Source organism: Haliaeetus albicilla, chromosome 16 (genome assembly GCF_947461875.1).
Source record: "Haliaeetus albicilla chromosome 16, bHalAlb1.1, whole genome shotgun sequence".
Taxonomy (NCBI): Eukaryota; Metazoa; Chordata; class Aves; order Accipitriformes; family Accipitridae; genus Haliaeetus; species Haliaeetus albicilla.
Genome location: NC_091498.1, coordinates 5,810,720 through 5,828,397, shown reverse-complemented (window position 1 = coordinate 5,828,397; position 17,678 = coordinate 5,810,720). Strand labels below are relative to the sequence as shown.

At 57.0% G+C, this 17,678-nt stretch overlaps 1 protein-coding gene across 4 annotated transcripts in view; it reads right to left on the bottom strand.

The window, feature by feature from the left end:
• Positions 1 to 17,083, bottom strand: part of PTPRU (protein tyrosine phosphatase receptor type U) — a 77,509-nt gene extending 60,426 nt beyond the window's left edge. For all 4 annotated transcript variants that reach the window (XM_069803363.1, XM_069803364.1, XM_069803365.1 and 1 more), the window contains exon 1: positions 16,968 to 17,083. In XM_069803363.1, coding sequence (XP_069659464.1) covers positions 16,968 to 17,040 — 73 coding nt within the window. In that variant the 5' untranslated portion in view covers positions 17,041 to 17,083. The remainder of the gene's footprint in view (positions 1 to 16,967) is intronic.
• Between the last annotated feature and the right edge of the window lie 595 nt (positions 17,084 to 17,678).

The window sequence follows — 17,678 nt, the reverse complement described above, 5'->3', positions numbered from 1 at the left end:
GCAGCAGGTCTCAGCCAGGACCTCCAACAACCCACAGCAATCACACCCCTACAAATGCATCACTAAACAACTCCCCCCCAGCCATGGGCTGGCACTTCTGAGCCCTCCGATTTATCTGTTGGGGATTTGGGGTTGTTTTTTATCTTTTGCAAAGAGCAAAGGCAAAAGCCACACACCACCTCCCCGGTCTGCAAGGTGCTCGGCTGAGCACAGAGAATCGGAATAAATGCCCAGAGGCCACTTGTCCCCACACATACTGAGGTGACACAGAGACAGCACAGAGACACCAGCTACCTCCCCCATCCTGCATCCAGCTCCCCATCCCACATCCAGCCCCCCCACATCCCACATCCAGCCAAACCCTGGAGCTCTGGGGCTGGCTTTGCCCATGAGGCTGTTCCAGACTGGTTCTTTAACACTGACCTATTGTTCCGTTAAACCCACAGATTACACGAGGACCAGGGCACCAGCGCTAATTAATACGAGCCGCTGGGCTGACAAGGGCAGGCACGTTAAGAAAGCCCTGAGCAAGCAGAACAAACAAAGGCAAATATGCCCTAATGGGCCAGCATGAAAGCAGAGCTGGGCCAGGGGATTATTTCTTCTGGTTTTTTTCCTATTTTATCCCCAAATTACATCAGTAATTCCCCCCGCCACCCGGGGATTTGCCAGTTAATGGCCTTACTGCTGCCGGCATGGGTTGTGCTTCCCCATGCCGGAGGATGCTCAGATGCATCGCTTGTGCAAACATGAGTCCAAACACTGGAAAAAAGCCCATAAAATGCCCAGAAAAATATGATTCCCAATTCTTTCACGTGGAAGAACATATCTGGGGCTTTTTCCTCCCTTTACACTCAGTTTTTAAAGCGCAAGGGCACACTCCAGCTCCATCACCAAGTTTTGGGTTTTCTTCCTCTCAGAACCACAAAAAATTTCTTTTTAAAAAAAACTAAAAGCAAATTCTCTCCTATTCATATGCCTGGAGGCACCAGGACCTCACAGTTTTCTTAAATCCTTCCTGAAATGGAGCGTCTGCCCAGCCTACGTGCGGATGCACCCCCGCACCACAGACCCCGGTCCTCAGCTCCTTCGGCTCCCGCCATGAGCCGCACCAGATTTTAAATAGTCTGAAACTTGGCTGCGCTTTCTAATGGGAGAAAAAGCACAAATCTGTCAAAATTTTCCAGGAAGAAAAAAAATTCAAAATAAAACAGTGTCAGAAACTAAAAAAAAAAAAGCCCAAGTGTTTATTTCCAAGATCTACTGAAATGGGATATTCTGGGAGGGAGAAATTTGTTCTTAGTGTTGGGGTTTTTTTTGGTCTGAGAAACCAGAGGGGAGACAAACAGTGTTTCAGGCTGGCAGAGCCCCATTTCCCAGGGAAAAGTGATTCCTTCACCCTCAATAAACTATTCCCAGCCACTAATGACATCGAGGGAGACATAACCTGCTCCTCCTGGGCTGCATCTCCACCACCCCCATCCCGCTGCCATCCCCAGTGCAACCACCGGCACCAACTGGCCTCGTGCCTCAGTTTCCCCACTGCTCCCTCACCCCAAGGCCAGATCCTCAGTCACCTGCGAGACGATGCCCAAGCTCCAGAAGCTTAAAATGCAATTACGTGGAGTAGATATTTTGCTGGCAGAGGCACAGCTGGCCGAACCGATCCATCTCCCTCCTCGGACAGGTTTATTGTTATGACTTTTCCCTGCACAAGCCTTCCCTCCCCTCCGCTCCCCCCATCCACAGCGCAAAACGAAGGTGGCTTGACCAGCCGCTCCATCTCGCCAACAAATTTGTCTATGATTTGTATACACAGGGAAAAAATAAAAAAGGTTTTGCAGAGCCTTGGTTTCCATGAGCTATGGGATGATTATGGCACCATCTCTCCCCATGCAAGGGTAGGGCTGGGGAGAAGCTCAACCTCCAGCCCCCTCTCCCTCCCCATCACAAGATTAATAGGGTCATAAAAATTAACACCTGAGCAATTAAATGCCAACATCCCAGTTCCAGAGGGGGTGGCTGTGGGTGCCCCAGCAGCTGTGGAAAGTCAGAGGGGGTAAACTCAGAGTGGCTTTCGAAAAACTAAGGTTTCATCATGTTTGCAAGGAGGGCAGGGAGACTGCAACCTGAAATACCAACCTGCAGCACGGGGATGGTTATACCCACCCTAAGGGCTAACGGCAGTGGGACGGGGTCTGTGGGAGCCAGCTGGGACCGCTCCGGGTCCGGATGCACCCTAAAAAAAAAAATCACCAGGCGGAAACAAGGAGCCCCCAGTTCCCAGCCCCTGTGCTGGCTCAAGGCCAGGGTAACAGCAGCTCCAGGCGGTGAGATGAAGGCAGAGAGCGCAGGAGGTGCGATTCAAACGCAAGAGTGGCTAAAAATACTGCCGGGGGCGTGACGGTCTGCTCCCGGGGGTGCGAGGCATCCGAGACGATATCTGAACACCCCAAAGTCACCTAAGCCCCCCCCCCCCCCAAACACAGAGCCTGCTCCAACATAACAGGCACCCTGTGCCAAGGACAAGACATACCCCCGAAACACCCCACGTGAAATCCCTGTGGCACCGTGGTGTACCCGGGCAGAGGGGAGGAGGAATGAGTGCTAACATGGGGGTTAAACACCAGATGGACCAAAATTTTAAAAAAGGAAAGAAAGAGAGGTGGCTTGAGGGATTTGCCAGGGAGACGAGTACTGATGCTGCTCAGCATCCCCCCTGGGTACTGCTGCCGCCCAGCATCCCTCCTGGGTACCGCTACCACCCAGCATCCCCCTCCCCAGGGACGGAGAGGAGGAAAGCCAGGGAGAGGAGGAACGAAGGATTCGCAAAGAAGAGGGAGGAAAAGAAAGACCAACCAAGTACAATGGACGGCATCTAATTAAATCTCCGTGGCCACCAAGGAATGTGGCCGCCTGCCCACCAGCCCGCCCAGTGCTCTTTCATCCACCAAGTCTATGCTCCTCTCACTTCAAAGTTAATTACACACTTAAACCTTTTCTGTTTAACCTCCTGCACTGTGAGACAAGCTCCACAGGCTTCTCTTTTCTTTTATCCAGCAGCCTTGAAAAGGCTCCCGCGCTAAAGGGCGGCCCAGCACCATCCGTGATGGGATCGCACACTCCCGTACCCCGAGGGGGATACCAACACTGCCCAGACCCTTCAGGGCATTATCTGATGGGGATGCTACATGAATAACATACTAAAAAGTGGAAAGGCTTTATTAAAAAAAAAAAAAAAAAGGTTTTATACCCAAACTTCAGCAAGCACAGGCTCCCCAGACCTATGAAACTTGGGGCAGGCACCCAAGACTCCCAGTCTGGGACAAAGCAAAGCCAGTTGATGGGAAAAAGCCCATTTTGCTCCCATCTTGACCTAGCCAGGACTGGATTAGCCCCACAGGCGTTTCTGGGATGCAGCAGCTTGGGGGCACAAGCCCCCAGCACCCCACACACAGCACAGGCACCAGCCAGGAAAGCTAACACAAGTGACCTTTTGGAGTCAGGATTAATTTTTCATCCCTGGCCTTTTCCAGCAGCTCCTGGAGCACCAAAGGATCAAGTTCCTTACACAGGATAAATGGTTAATGCTGCTGCTGCAAATGGGGAAAATGAGGCACACGGGTGATTTGGTGAAGTCCCGTAACACCAGCAGCCAAGCATCATCCCCCAGGGACGGCGGAAAGCCCAGGGAGCCAGGGTTTGCTGGGATGCAGAACCCCGCTCCAGCGGATGCCGGCATCCCTTCCGCGGCACCCCTGCGGAGCCGAGCCAGCCTCCCACCTCCCAGATCCCGGCTGCTATTTAAAGACAATTTCCTCGGCACGCTCCTACGGGAACGTGCCCTGGGAAGGAAATGCCGGGAGCCACTTTCCTCCGGGCGCCAGCAGACACGGAAGATAGGGAACACGTATTGCAATTCATCTAAAATTAGATACACTTTTTATCCAGCAAGATCTCGTATGCACCATACCACAGGCTCCCGGTCAAGGTTATTAATGGATAAGGGATCAGAAACCCCATTTCTATCTGCGGGGGGGCTCAGACTCAATGCTATGGGGGTCCAGGACTCGCATGGAGGGGGGATGTAGCACCACGGAATCCAGCTCAGCGAGAAAACCAAGACACAAAGCAGGTCCTGCACCACAGCATCCCGGCATCTCACACCGATGGAGACCCCCACTGCACGGAGCGCCCCCCACCAGCTCCACACCAACACCAACCAAACCCAAACACCCCAGGATTTTGGTCTCAGCAGTGGAAAAACCTCTTCTAGTCCAGGTAAAGGGGAGCTAAATCCCCGCTTCGCTGCACACTCAGAGGGCCTGGGGCACAAGCGCAACAGGCACCTGCAAGTGTTTTTGTCCATTACACACACTGGAGATTACAATAAATACCCTCCCCCTGCTCCTCTGTTCCCCACTTCTGTGAAATAGAAATGTTTAAAAAAATATTACTGATTTCCTGGCCCTGATAAAAGCTGATTAGAAGAATATGGAAAGCAGCTCCATTAAAATTCTCACCAGTAGTTTGTTTTGCTTCTCCAAATCATTTTAAATATTGCATTTAATAGAAAAAGAATTTGCTCAGCTGTAAGAAACATCAATTTGCAACTTGAAGCCTTGTATATTAGCCAAAGAAGCTAATGTGTAAACATTAGCAGCTCCAATAACGCATGGGGTTTAGCCAATGCAATTCCAGGGAGAGAGCAGCCAGATATTAAGACAGAGGATTTGCATAATAAGTCACTTATGCCTGATAACCTCAGTGTTTGGAAAGCACAGGACTAGGAGAACAATATCCGTCTACCAGCAACTACAGAAGACATAAATCTGCCTTTTTTTTTTTTTTTTGGCCTGTTAAAGACTCTTTATGGTTTTTACCTGCAGGTCCCCATGGAGGTGTTAAACCTCCCGCAGCGAGTGCCCAGCCCCAGCTCCGGCCCCGGGAGCCTCCAAGAGACCCCAGGCATGGACACAGGGCAATTGGGAGATACGGATTCATTAGAGGCATCCCCAAGCCTGAGAAAAGCAAATACAACTGGGAAAATACAACTCTAAAGGGTTTGAAATGCCACGGGGCCAGCTTGTGCAAGGACCAGGTGCACCAAGCATCACCTTATCATGAAAACGCATTTAAAAGCAAAGGGGGAATAAATAATCTTGCCAGAGAGAGTCCTTCCTTAGGGCACATCCAGCTGCAAAACGCAGCTCCCCTTCCCTCCCACCCCCCAAAGCAGCTCTCAGGGGGATCAGCACCGTCGGGACCAGGGTGCTGCATCACCCTGATGCAGGTGCGACCAGGCATTTCAGCTCCCTGGCTGTTCTGCGGTGATGCTGTGGGGCACAAGCCAGGAGGTTTCAGTCACTCGGCCGGAGCAGAAACATACATTTAACATCCCATCCAAGTGCTGTCCATGCGCAGAGCCTGGATCCGGCCAGTGCTGCTCCCGGGGGAAGGACCGGCATCTTTTCTCCATTATTTACGTACCCCAGTCGGGAGAGATCCTGCAGAAACACCCTCAAGCTCCCCAGCCAGGAGGCCACTAACCTGCAACACAAGTGCTTTAATAATGAACCGTCACTTAATAAACATAGTCAGGGCTGCCTCTTTGACTCCACAGGAAGGAAAACAAGGCAGGCCTTTGGAAACCTCCATCCTGCCATTATCAATTGCTTATTGTGCAATTACAGCTCCTGGGCTATGGAGCCACCTGGCACCTTGGGAGGGAAAAAAAGGTGAAAATAAGTTGAAAAAAAGGGAAAAAAAGGGGGCAAAAAAGCTTCTTTCTCCTCCTGGCTCCTTTATTACCATCAGGTCCCCATGGCCCTACTGAAGGCTATCTACCCCCTATGCCCATGGACCCAGAGGGACCAGGACCATGAGCCCCAGGGGTGAAATGTTGCTTTTGGGGAACCCCCAAGGACACAGAGATGCTCCCTTGGCATGAGTTCAGACAGGGAAAGCAGCTGCCCCAGGACATGGCAGCAGCATCACCACAGCCTTGGGGGCCTCCAAAACCAGCTCCTGCTGCAGAAATCATGGGAAAGACCAAGTTTTCCAAACCAATCCCATTTTGCAGGGGATAAAGACAGGGGAAACCCTCGGTTTCCCCCCAACCACAGCCTCTCGCCCTCCGGGTACTACCTCTCCACAGTGATGGATGCAGGAGAGAAGCGCGCCGGTGGGCTAATCCTCCCGTGATGGAGCACATGCCAGTGCCGGCAGAGCCTCAGGGATGCAGCTCAGCCGGGTTATTTATGGCCTTTCAAGGTGAAGAAGGGAGCCGCTAGCGTTGCTGAAGAGCCCTCACACGGCAAAACCAGTCATGGTCCCCACTGTGCCCAGCATCTGCCTCCCAGTCCTTGGGGAAAATAAGAGCAGGAGGAAGAGGAGCAGGGAGGAAGGTTGGGGCAGAGCAGAAGCACATCTCAGTGCAATGCAAAATCCAGGTTGACATCCTCCTCCTCCTTTCATTTCACCAGGAGAGCTGGGAAAAGCAACGTGGGAAGATTGACATCAAGGTTTAAAGGTGGTGATGTGGCTGACGTGGGCAAATCAATCATGCACGGGCCCAGCTGCCAGCGCTGGGGGAGGCATGGGCTCAGCTAAACCCTTTGCTATTAAATGGCAGGGGGGGCAGACAGACAGACAGGATCTGCTTGGAGGTTACTGCCACCAGCAGAAGTCCCCATGGGGAGAATAAAAAGGCACTCCATGCCCAGGGAGTCCGTGTCATGGCTTCGAGGAGCACGCCAGACAGAGCTGGGCGCCCTTCAGCCAGGCAAAAGTGGGGATACAGCTAATCCAGCCCAAAGCTCCCATCAACAGACGTGTTTTTACCAGTCCCCAAGCTGGGCTCAGCCACTCATGGTGGGTGCCGGCTCAGGCATCCATCCATCCCCCAGGCCACAGTAATAACCAGCAGCTCCAGCAAACTCATCTGGGGGTTTCCACCAGCATCCCAGTGCCATCCAGTGCTCCCAGAGGTTAAAATCTCTTTTAACCAGGCAGATAATTTCCTCAGGTCCCCCGAGTGCAGGCATTAGGTGTAAAAGCAGCCAGCACTTGGGGACGACACATTGTAAATCCAGAGTCACAGAAGCCCGCAGATACCTTTCCTCAACAGCTTATTTATTGCTTTTAATATCTCCCCTCTGTCGCTGGCAGCACCGGCTGTGAAGCCAGGTTTGCTTTCCAAATGGTCAAGAAAAAAAAAATCAAATTTCCCTTTTTTCTGGAAACCTGCTCAAAGTCCATCCCTACCTCCTTTATTTTCAGAGGTCCTATAAAAACTCAGCCAAGACGCAGGCAGGCACCCACCCCCTGCGCCTCTCCAGCTCCGAGGGCGAGCAGGCAGGCAGGAGCACCGCACCGGCAGGGTCCGTGCGTGCTGCCGCACTGCTGAGAGCTGGCGGACTCGGTGCACGGAACCGCTGGGTTTGAATCCACGTCCCCAACAGCAAAACCCTGCGTTTGGTCACACAAGATGAACTCGTGGCCAACAGCCAGGGCGCAGGATGGATTCACGGACGGTGCTGGCAGCTGAGAGGGTGCATGGTACATCAAGCATCCCGATTCCTTCCTTCCCTCTTCCCCAGTTGCTCCTGCACAGGGACCTGCTCCCCAGCCCCACAGGAGCACCCCAAAACCCCTGCCCTCCTTCTGCACCCACCCTGCCGGGGTGCCCCTCTCCAGCCAGGCAGGGGAAGGCATCGCCCTCCCTGTGAGCCTGGAGACCCCTCCAAGGCTGGATTTTCAGCCAGCCCCAACGCAGCACCCGCCTGCACCACATCCCCCGCGGGAAGGCTCAGGACCCTCCGCCCAGCTCCAGGGAAAGGAAAACTGCTGCCCAGCAGCCAGCACGCTGGGCAGGGGAGCTTGCCTGCAGCACTCCCTTCAGTCCCCCCAAAATTTCCCCCACCACAGCAGCTCTCATCACAGGAGACCCCACTCCTCTAACCCCCCCCACTGCCTCCATTCTACCATTTTGGACACCCAAAGGCTCATTCCTGGTATTTCCTTCCCCAACTTTTCTTGTCTTGCTCCTGCAAGATGCAATCACTGCCTCACCCCCATTCCAGCACAAGCATCTCCCACCCCCCCATCCCACAGCCACCCAGCACAGGGTGTCCCACTACTCCCCCCAGGCCCAGGCATGGCCCTGTGGGGACCCCACTTGCAGCCCTGGCTCAGGGCAGACAGTTTGACCAAGGCACTGTGCTCCCCCCCTGCCCCAGTGCCATGTTTCCCAGCTGCCCCCAACCCCACGGCGGGGCTGACCTGCAGCATCCTCAGCCCATGCCAGCACACGTACTGGTCATGCACTAAAAACTCTGGGATTACACTAATTATGCAGCAATAACTGAAAAATTTGGTGGAGCGCATGGGTGGCCAGAGAAGAGACCCTGCAGCGGTGCTCACTGAAAGTGCACGCAGCAACTTGCAACCCCAACATGCAGCACCTTGCAACCCCCTCCCCGCACACATCCTGCCCCAGCCGGGTCCCAGCTCCCATCCCCAACCGGCTGCAGCCACCAGACCCAGCCCAAGCATGACAGCCCAGTCACCCCCATGGGAGGAAAGGCAGGAGACGGCCCCTTGCACTGAGAAATGCTGTTGAGATCTGGACACGGTGAGCAGCAGCTGCCCAGACAGGAGCCCAGGTAAAATACTAATTAAAAAGTTCAGCTAATAAAAAGAAAAACAGCCCAACGCAGAGATGTGCTGCTTTAGTTTGATATTGTTATAATCCAAGGAAAGCAGGCTGATTGCCGGCTGCAGAAAATCAATGGGACATTATCAGTCAGCAGACAGCTGAAAATACAGTTAAAAAAAAAGCAGGAATAGGACAGTGCTTGGGAAAAGACTGAGCTGGGCAGCAGCCAAACCTGCACCACATCCCCATCCCCACGGGGAGAGGCCAGAGCCTGCCCTGGCACTGGAAGGGCTTCAGAAGTCACCCCTGAGATGCTCCTTCCCCAAAAACACCCTGGAAAGCTCCAGCATCCACCTCCATCGGGTGCGGAGGCAGGTACCCCATTGCCACCAAAATCACAGAACTAGACATCCCAGCAGGGACTTGGAGGTGCCATGGGGGTGACCAGGGATCACCCACCTCAGCTAATTCAATTAACTGAATCGCAGCACCTAGTGATTATGCGAAGAACATTTATTCTGCTAATTACGCAGGATGTTAACATGCCACTGCTGATGGGCAGGGATGTGCTGCCTGGGGGTTAGGAGCTTTGCGTGACCCAGGACTTGGCACTCAAGGGTGCGTGGGGCTGCCCTGACCCGTGACAGGTCCCTGTCCCCATGGGTGGGCTGCCAACAGCAAGGCAAGGGCTTCGGAGGAGATACCATCCTTGGGTGGATCTGCCTGGATTTGCTGCCCAGGTTTTAAAATCCCTGTTGTTGAACCCTCCACCACATCAGGGCTTAAGATTCAGGGGGGAACCAAGGCACTGGGGCCACACAGCATGGGACAGGGATGAGGCTGCACCCCAAGGAGCCCTGCAGAGCATCCCCAAAACCACAGCAGCTCTCCAGACACCTCCAAACCCATCCGAGCAAGGAAATGCAGTTTGTCCATAGTCCAGCCCTCCACCTGCCTTCACCTCCGTAAGTGAGTGGCCACAATGCTCCATCCCCTTTGGCCCATTGGAGAAAAAGCCATTTTCCACTATCTCCCATCAGACAGCAAGACAACCCCCAGGCAGCACCCCAAAGACAAGCCCCCCGCACCAGGGGAGCAGCTGGGCTGCAGCAAGTGTTTCATCTCCCCTTCCAGACCAGCCACTGCTCACCTCCCGGTGACATCCTCCTCCCGGTGACCCATCCAGCAGCTGATGGCCTGATTGCGGGATGAAGCACGCTGGACCAGAGCAGCCCCCTCGGCTAGGCTAATTAGGCTGAAGGTCTCCGGCATGAAGCAGCACGCCAGGCTCAAATGCCCAGGGGCTGCCGTGGCTCATCTCCACATGCGGTCACCCGCAGGCGCCGAAAGCAGCCACAGGGACAGTGGCCTCGTTAAGACATATCAGGTCATCAGTGTCCCCATCCCTTCGTTCTGTCCTGGGAGAGCTCAGAGCATCTCAAGCCAGTCAGCCACTGCATCCCGGTCACAACCCTGATTAACTTAACGATGTCAAGAAAGGTCTTATCCACAGGAGGGGGTCCAGGAAGTCAAAGCCAGTAAACACTGGCTTATGTAGGGCTCCCCAGAGCAAGGGAGTCCCCAGCACCCAGTGGGTGCCACACTGGGGCAGAGCCCAGCACAGCCCCGGAGTGGGGAGGGAGGGACCCTCTGCCAGTCCCATGCAGCCAAGGGGGGCTGCAGCCACAGGGAGCCGGGGAGGTCTGCACCAGCACAACTACCCTGTTGTGGGCAATTCTCCAATATTTTTCAAGCCAATAAAAAAATAAACAACAAAAAATAGTGTGTGACAAAAATATTCAGAGAGTTGCTCTGGCAACACGTTTACACCCCCCAGCTGCAGTGAGGGTGCAATGCTTCACTTCCCACTGCATCCCCACCTGGGATGGGGGGCAGTTTCTCAAGCCCCCTGCCTGCCCCTGGTCAGAGCCCACCCCCGGGTGGGCAGGCAGAGGGGTCCCCCAGGCAGCAGGGTGCACGGCAGACAGCATGTCCCCACATCCCCTGCCAGCAAGAGGACTGCCCAGCAAAGCCCCCCCTCACCAAGCTGGGGCCACCAGACCCAGCGCAGGACACTGTGAGGGGGAAGCTGGGTGCAGGAGGGGTGCTAAGCACCCACCAACCCTCACCCAGCTTCTGTTTCTTCAACATCTGGAGCACTTTGAGGAGCAGGAAGGTCAGGAAACGACAAATTTATGCTAGTTGGGAGGCTCCTTCCAGCTGTGAGTCTGCCAGGCACAGAGGGATCACGCACCAGGACCCCACAGCCCCACTGAACCCCAAACCGCAGGAGCATCGCCCTCCCTGCACTCCCACTGCAGCCTTGCCTCCGCTTCAGAGCGAGCGGCTGCTCAGGCACCCCGATGGCCGGGCACCCCACAGGATCGGGCCCCACACCCCCTGCAGCCCCACAGCGAGGGGGGGACCAGGGGGAAGGGGGAGCTTTGCCATCCTGCTCCTGCAGCGAGCAGAGCACCAGCACCCAGATTTGGGGTCTGGCAGAGGTACTCGGAGAGAGAAGATGGGGACAGCCCCATCTTGGCTCACAGAGCATGCAGCTGCCACAATCCAAGCTTGGATTTGCTCTCTGGGTGGGAGAAATTGGGGTGCAAAGCCTGAGCCCCTTAAACCTGTAGAAACCCATGGGCTACCCCAGGACATCCGTGTGTCTCCCCAGGCCAGCACCCAGGCACAGGTGGGTGCTGCAAACCAGAGCTGTGACACCCCGGGCAGGACCCAGAGGAGCACAAAAGCAGCCAGGGGATGAGCTGCAGCCAACGACCGCTCAGCAAGCAGGAACACCACTCCTGACATTAAAAAAAACAAAAAAAAACCACCACACACAAAACCAACAAATACCAGCTCAACAGCCCCCCCATGCCAGCGCCAGCTGTGGGGGGGACAGGACAGACAGGGCTGCCCCTGCAGGCAGGGGCTCTGCCTTTGCTTCCCAGCAGCTGGAGCAGAGCTGGACTTTGGCTTTCAGTGCAGGCAGAGGGTGTAGAAGAAACCGCTCCCAGGGCCGGGAAAAAAAAAACAGCTCAGGGAACAAACCAGGGAAGTCCCTCCAGCACCCGCCAGCTCCACAGCCCTTCTCTTCCTCCCCAGAGATGCCCTCCACCAGGCAAGGAAGAGCAGGTCCCGTGTCCCCAGGACCCCCTCCAGCCAGGGGCACCGCAGGCTGGCACCCCCCTCTCCCCCATCCCATCACCCACCCACATCCATCCCAGGAAAATCAGCAGCAGCTTCTGCCAGGCCACCTGCAGCGGAAAGAAAAAGCTCCATCTCCAGGACTTATTTATTTTAAGGCTGCCAACAAGGAGGCAATTAGCTCCCGGGGACTAATTGCTCGGAATCTTCCTTGCCCAGAGGAGAAAGCCTCAGTTTCCCCAAGTATAAGGTGGGGAGGTCTTCAGCCTGGAATGGGAAAGTGGGATCCAAGGAAAGCTGCAAAGCAAATCCCAAGCTGCCATCAGGGAAAAGAGGTTTGGGAATCTTGACATTTAATCACGCAGTAACTAAAGGTTCCCAGACATGTCTAATAAGACAATTATAGTGCATGTTAATAATAGATTATTAAAAAGCTTATTTATGGAGGTTTAAGCAGGCAGATGGCAGGGCTGTGTCGATAAGGCTCTCCAGAGCCTGTGCTACCTCCCGGCTCTGAGCATGCAGCAGGGATTTACCTGTCTCTGCCTTGCCAGCCCCTCACACTTAACCCTTGCACGACTGCCAAAAGCAAAGCAGCAAATCCCTGGGGGGGGGGGGGGGTGTTGCAGCCAGGAGAGGCTTTTTATGGGGTGTTTTGGGGTGCTCGGGGCTCTCAGCCCCTCTGCAGAGCGAGGACGGGGTGATGGGTCGCATGCAATGGAAAAGCTCCATCCCGGGTGCAGTCAGGGAAAAAACCAACATCAACAGGCAGCAGGGAGGTTGTCACAGCCCAGGGCAGGGGTCAAAGCCACCAACAAGCATCTGCCCTTGTCTTCTAGGAGGTGTCCCTGCTCCCCCAGCAGCCCTGATCCTGCTGGACTTTGCTCTGCGAAAGCTCCCAGGGAAGCTGGAGCGGGGCTGGTTTGTCTTAGTTTGGATAACAAAGGGAAAAATGTGCAGCTCGGGCCAGGAGGTGACTCACCAGGATCCCTGTTCCCGAGGCGAGGGCAGGTCCAAGCACCCAGAGGAAAATCATGAAACAGGAGTTTTGGCACAAGGAAAAGAGGGAAAAATGAAACAAACGCAACTGCAATTTTTTTTGGGGGGGGGGGGGGGAACTGGCATTGCCACCCTCCACCGCAGAGCCAGAGGTGCATCCAGGAGCATCAGCATCATGCAGAGTATCCCTAAATTTTGCGTCACCCCCACGGGTGGTGAAGATCCACTATGCTCCAAGTGCATGGAGAAGGGACACTGGAGAGCCAAGGGCTTGGGAGCAGAAAACCTCTGCCCTGGGCACACTTGGGCACATCAACAGGATTTTCCGGAGCATCCCCCAGGCAGGAGCCTGTGGGGGTGTTTATACACACATAGGAGCAAGCAAGAGAAAGAGACTCTTCCCTGGCACGGCAGAACAGGCCGGGGGGGGAGAAAAAAATCCAAGCCTGAAACAAGCTGACAAGGAAAATGTAAGGCTCGTGCACATTTTGTGTGCTTGGTGAAGGCAGAGTGGGGAGAAAGAAATGCCCTGGCACGGGAGAGCCCATGGATGGAGAGAAATAAACACTGGGCAAAGCAGGATCAGGCACTCGGAGAGCACAAAACACCGACCCCGTCCCCAGCACCCCAGGGCTGGTGCAGGGGGCTGCCAGCAGCACCCATCCCTGCAGCCCCCGGGGACAGCCCCCCGCTCGAACCCCCCACCCAGCCCCTGTGCTGGGATGCACAGACACAGCATCCCTCACCCTCCCCGCTTCTCCGAGCATCCCCCCGTGACCCCCACTGATGAAGATGCTGCGGTTGACGGCCAGGGCGAGGGGACGCCAGGCTGATTTGTTCTGCTCCCCAACCCCAGTGCGAGCTCTGGGGACGGCATCTGCTCGGCCGTTCCCATTCACTCGGCCGAGACAAACACAGCCGCCGCAGGTTTGGGGTCACCCGTGCCTCCTCCTGCCAGCCTGCAAGGGCTGTCCCAAGGGGGTGACAGGACCCTTGAGTTGCCCCAGCCCTCCTGCCTGGTCCCCCAGCAAGGGGCTCGTCCAACACAACCAGCAACCACCCCCCCCACAGCTCCCCCCAAAACCAGTCCTAGCACCACCAGAGATGCCACCAACCCCAATACGGGGCTCTCTGGCAACACCGGCCTCCTAAGTTGAAGCTCCAAACCCAAATATTTTATTTGCTTAATTGCTGCTAACGCAGTCAAACCCAAGTGCAAACAGCTTCCGCATAATTATGGCAGGAGTGCCACGCAGCGCCAGCAGCTGCAGGCGTGCGTCCCCACTGCCAGTGCTGTCAGAAAACAGCCCAGGAACATGGAGGGGGGGGGCACAGGCTGGGGTACACCTGGAGAGCAACTTATTGCTGAAGTTTCTGGGTTCATGGGTGCAATACAGAGGAGCGGAGCTGTACCCTTTCCTAGCACGGGAAGGCAAAAGGAGGAGGAAAAAAGAGCTGCGCCTGCAAAACCCGCTGCCTCATGGCCCAGCCTGGAGCCCTGTGAGCCAGCCTGCTCCCAGTCGGAGGCTTTTAGCAAGGGGAAAAGCTCCGTGTTTTATTGCAAAGAGCCCAGAGAGGAAAGGTGAGGCTGGCAAATCACACCAGTGACAACCCACAGGTCCCTGTCACAGCCAGCTGACACCGTAAGAGCACAAGGGACCACTTGGTTTGGAGGGTCAGCAAGCGCCTTTCAACACCACCCTGGCCCCCTCCATGACAAGCACAATGCAGACATGCGCCAACAGCTTAGTCGCTGTGAAATCTTAATGAATTGCAAAAGTTTGCATGCTCCAGGAAAGAGCAAACGGCATCCTGAGCTGGTGGGGAGGCTGCAACCAGGGCACCCAGCTTCTTTCCCAGCTCAGCCACTTGCTCACTGAGGTCAGCCGGGCACAGGCATGTCGTGCCTCAGTTTCCCCACTTCTAAAAGGGATCACACTACACCCCTTCTTTGCAAAAGAGCAGCAAGAAAACCACCCATCTTCCAAATACCCACAGAGCCAAGCAGCTGGTCCTCCCCGTGACTGGCTTCAGGGCTACCCCAAAGCCCATGCAGCCAGCTTAAATTTTTTTTTTTTTTTTTTTTTTTTACCAGTCCTGCCTGCCATGCAGCCCCGAGCTCCACAGGGACGAGCCGGGTGATATCCCCGCAGCCAGCCAACGTCCCCGCAGCCAGCCAAACCACATCAGCAGGAACAGACGGCGGTATTCATGTAAAAAGCAGCCTGCAATAGAGCCGGGGGCTGGAAGCAGACCCCTCGCTTCCAGCCGAACCCAGCCGCTTCTGCTCCACCATGGAGCTAAGCCTGCTCTGCATCTACCAGGAAAAACACTGGAATAAACATGCTCCTGATTTACACCCAAGCGGGACCGATCCTGCTCTTTGCAAATGCCATCTTGCAGGGAAGGAAGCCCACAGAGGGGAAAGGGTTTGCTTGGGAGGGGGAGTCTCCCCACAAAGTCCCCCCAGCCCCACTCCACTACCAGCAGCTCCAGGTCCCCAGTACTGTCCCTCCAGCCCCTCACACGCTGCTGTGGCTCAGCCATGATGGCCATCAAAGACAGATGCACACCCCAGAACTGGGGAGCAACACAGCTCAAGATCCCCCGTCTGACACCCGGGGGGGGTGCAGAAGCCCCTTCCTCTGGCAGAGGACTCATAAGTCCCTCTCCAGCTGCATGCCTCAGTTTCCCTATTGCCTCCTTGCTCTGCCCTGAAGCACAGGGCTGCTCCGCACACAGATCAGCATCTCCCCCCACCCCAGCACACGTCTATCCCTGTTCCAGCTGCCCCAGCAAAATATAAGTCCGTTCCCTCCCATCTCCTCCAGCTTGCGTGAGCCATGGGGAGCCTGCTGCTTTGTATTCCCCCCCATCCATCATCCCCCCCACCGCACAGGTCAGCCTTATTTTGCTTTCTGCTGATGGGTGTCACTATTTATAATTTTTGGAGAGAGGCCACTACCCAAAAAAAAAAATAAATCAATGCACCAACATAGGGACTGCATGCAGGTGAGCTGCTTCCTTTTAAAGGTAAAAAAATTAAAGTACCAGGCAAAAATACACCTTAACGCACAGAGCATCATCCAAGAGCTGGAGGCTGCAGCACTGACATCCCCTTGGAGCACGGCAACAGCTCCCTTCTCTCCTGTGCCTCAGTTTCCTCCACAAAAAGCAATCACAGCCCCCAGTAGCTTCTCAGGAACCCCAAATTCACCCACCCTGCAGCACCCAAGCCCCATTCCTGCCTCCCAATGGGGTGGGGAGCGAGCTGTCCCCCCACAGCTCGCCTCTGCTTTTTATCCTTTCCCCAGCCCCTGTTTGCAGGGTCAGGCCGTGCTCGTTCTCGGGGCGGGGGCAGGTCTCAATGCTGAAATGCTCAGGGGGATGGAGCAAAAAAACAAATTAAAAAAAATAAAATAAGTTTAAAAAAATAAAATAAGTCGCTCGAGCTGTGGTAAAACTCTAATTATATCCCCGCGACATAAAGAGAGCCGGGGGTGGCTGCAACCCGAGAGCAGCCTCGGCCGTCACCTGCTCCTCCCGACGGGTCCCCAAATCCCCCCCGGCACCCCCGGGCCGAGCAGGCGTTTGCAAATAAATCACTCGGACCCCGCCGTCCCTCGCCCGGGGCTGCAGCGGGGCTTCGCCGGGCTCCCGACGGCGGCGGGCGATGCCCGGTGCGCCAGCCCCCCGGTCGCTTCTCGGCTGAGCCGCTAAACCCTGGCGGGTCTCCCGTCGCAAGCGAACCCCCGCTACCGCCGGGGTGAAGTTTTCCTTCCCGGGGTTACAGCGGGAGGGGAGGACGGAGGAGGGATGGAGGGGGCTCCCGGTACCGGGGAGCGAGCGGCCGCCGCCGGGCTCGGGGTGGGCTCAGCTCCGGCCGTGCGGATGGCGGGGTGCGAGGGTGCAGCCCAGCCCCTCTGGCCGCGCTCCGGCCACCGGCGTCCCCGAACTCGACGGCCGCTCGCTCGCCCCGAAGAAGCCCCGGCGGCGGGACGGGCAGCGAGCCGCCGTGCACCGGGGCTGCCGGACCCCCCGCCTTGCCCCACCGCCGAGGGCGCCGGGGAGCGCGCCCCGAGCTCGCAAGCGCCCACACAACGAGCAGACACCCCCCCCCCAAAGCACACCCCCCCCGTACCCCCCGCTCCGTTCTTACCGGCGGGCGTCTCGGTGTCCAGCGCGCAGACCCGCAGGGCGAGGGCGAGCAGCAGCGCCCGGGCGCTTCGCATGGTGCGGCCGGGGCGGGAAGGGGAAGCGGGGGGGGGAGGGGGGGGGAGGGAACCGGGCGGGGGGGGGCGGTGGGCGGCGGGGCCGGGGCCGCCGCCGCCGCCGCCTGCGGGCCCGCGGTTCCGGCGCGGCGGCGCAGCGGGGCACGCGCGCCCGCCCCGCGCCTCAAATAGCGGCGGCCGCGCGGCGGCGGCTCGCTCCGCCCTGACGTCAGCGCCGCGCGGGCCCCGCCGGCCGCCGCCGCCGCCGCCACCGACACCGACCCCGCCGCCACAGCGGGCGGGCCGGGGGCTCCCCCTGCCGGCCGCCGCGCGAACACGCAGCACGAGCCCCGCCCCCGCCTCCCGCCCGCGGCGAAGTGCGGGGGGGGGGGAGTCCCCGTGGCTGGGGGGGGGGGGGGGGGGCGGGCGGCTACGGGAGGGGTTTCCCGGTACCGGAGGCGGAGGGGGGGGACACGAGGCTGCCCGGGAGTGCCGGCTGCTTGGGGGGGGACGCGGGGGAGCGGGTGCAAGGGGGGACCCCGGGTGCTGGAGAGAGCACGGCTGCGGGGGGGTCTCCGGTTGCAGGGGGGTGCACGGCTGCGGGGGGGTCTCCGGTTGCACGGGGGTCCTCGGTTGCAGGGGGGTCCCCGGTTGCAGGG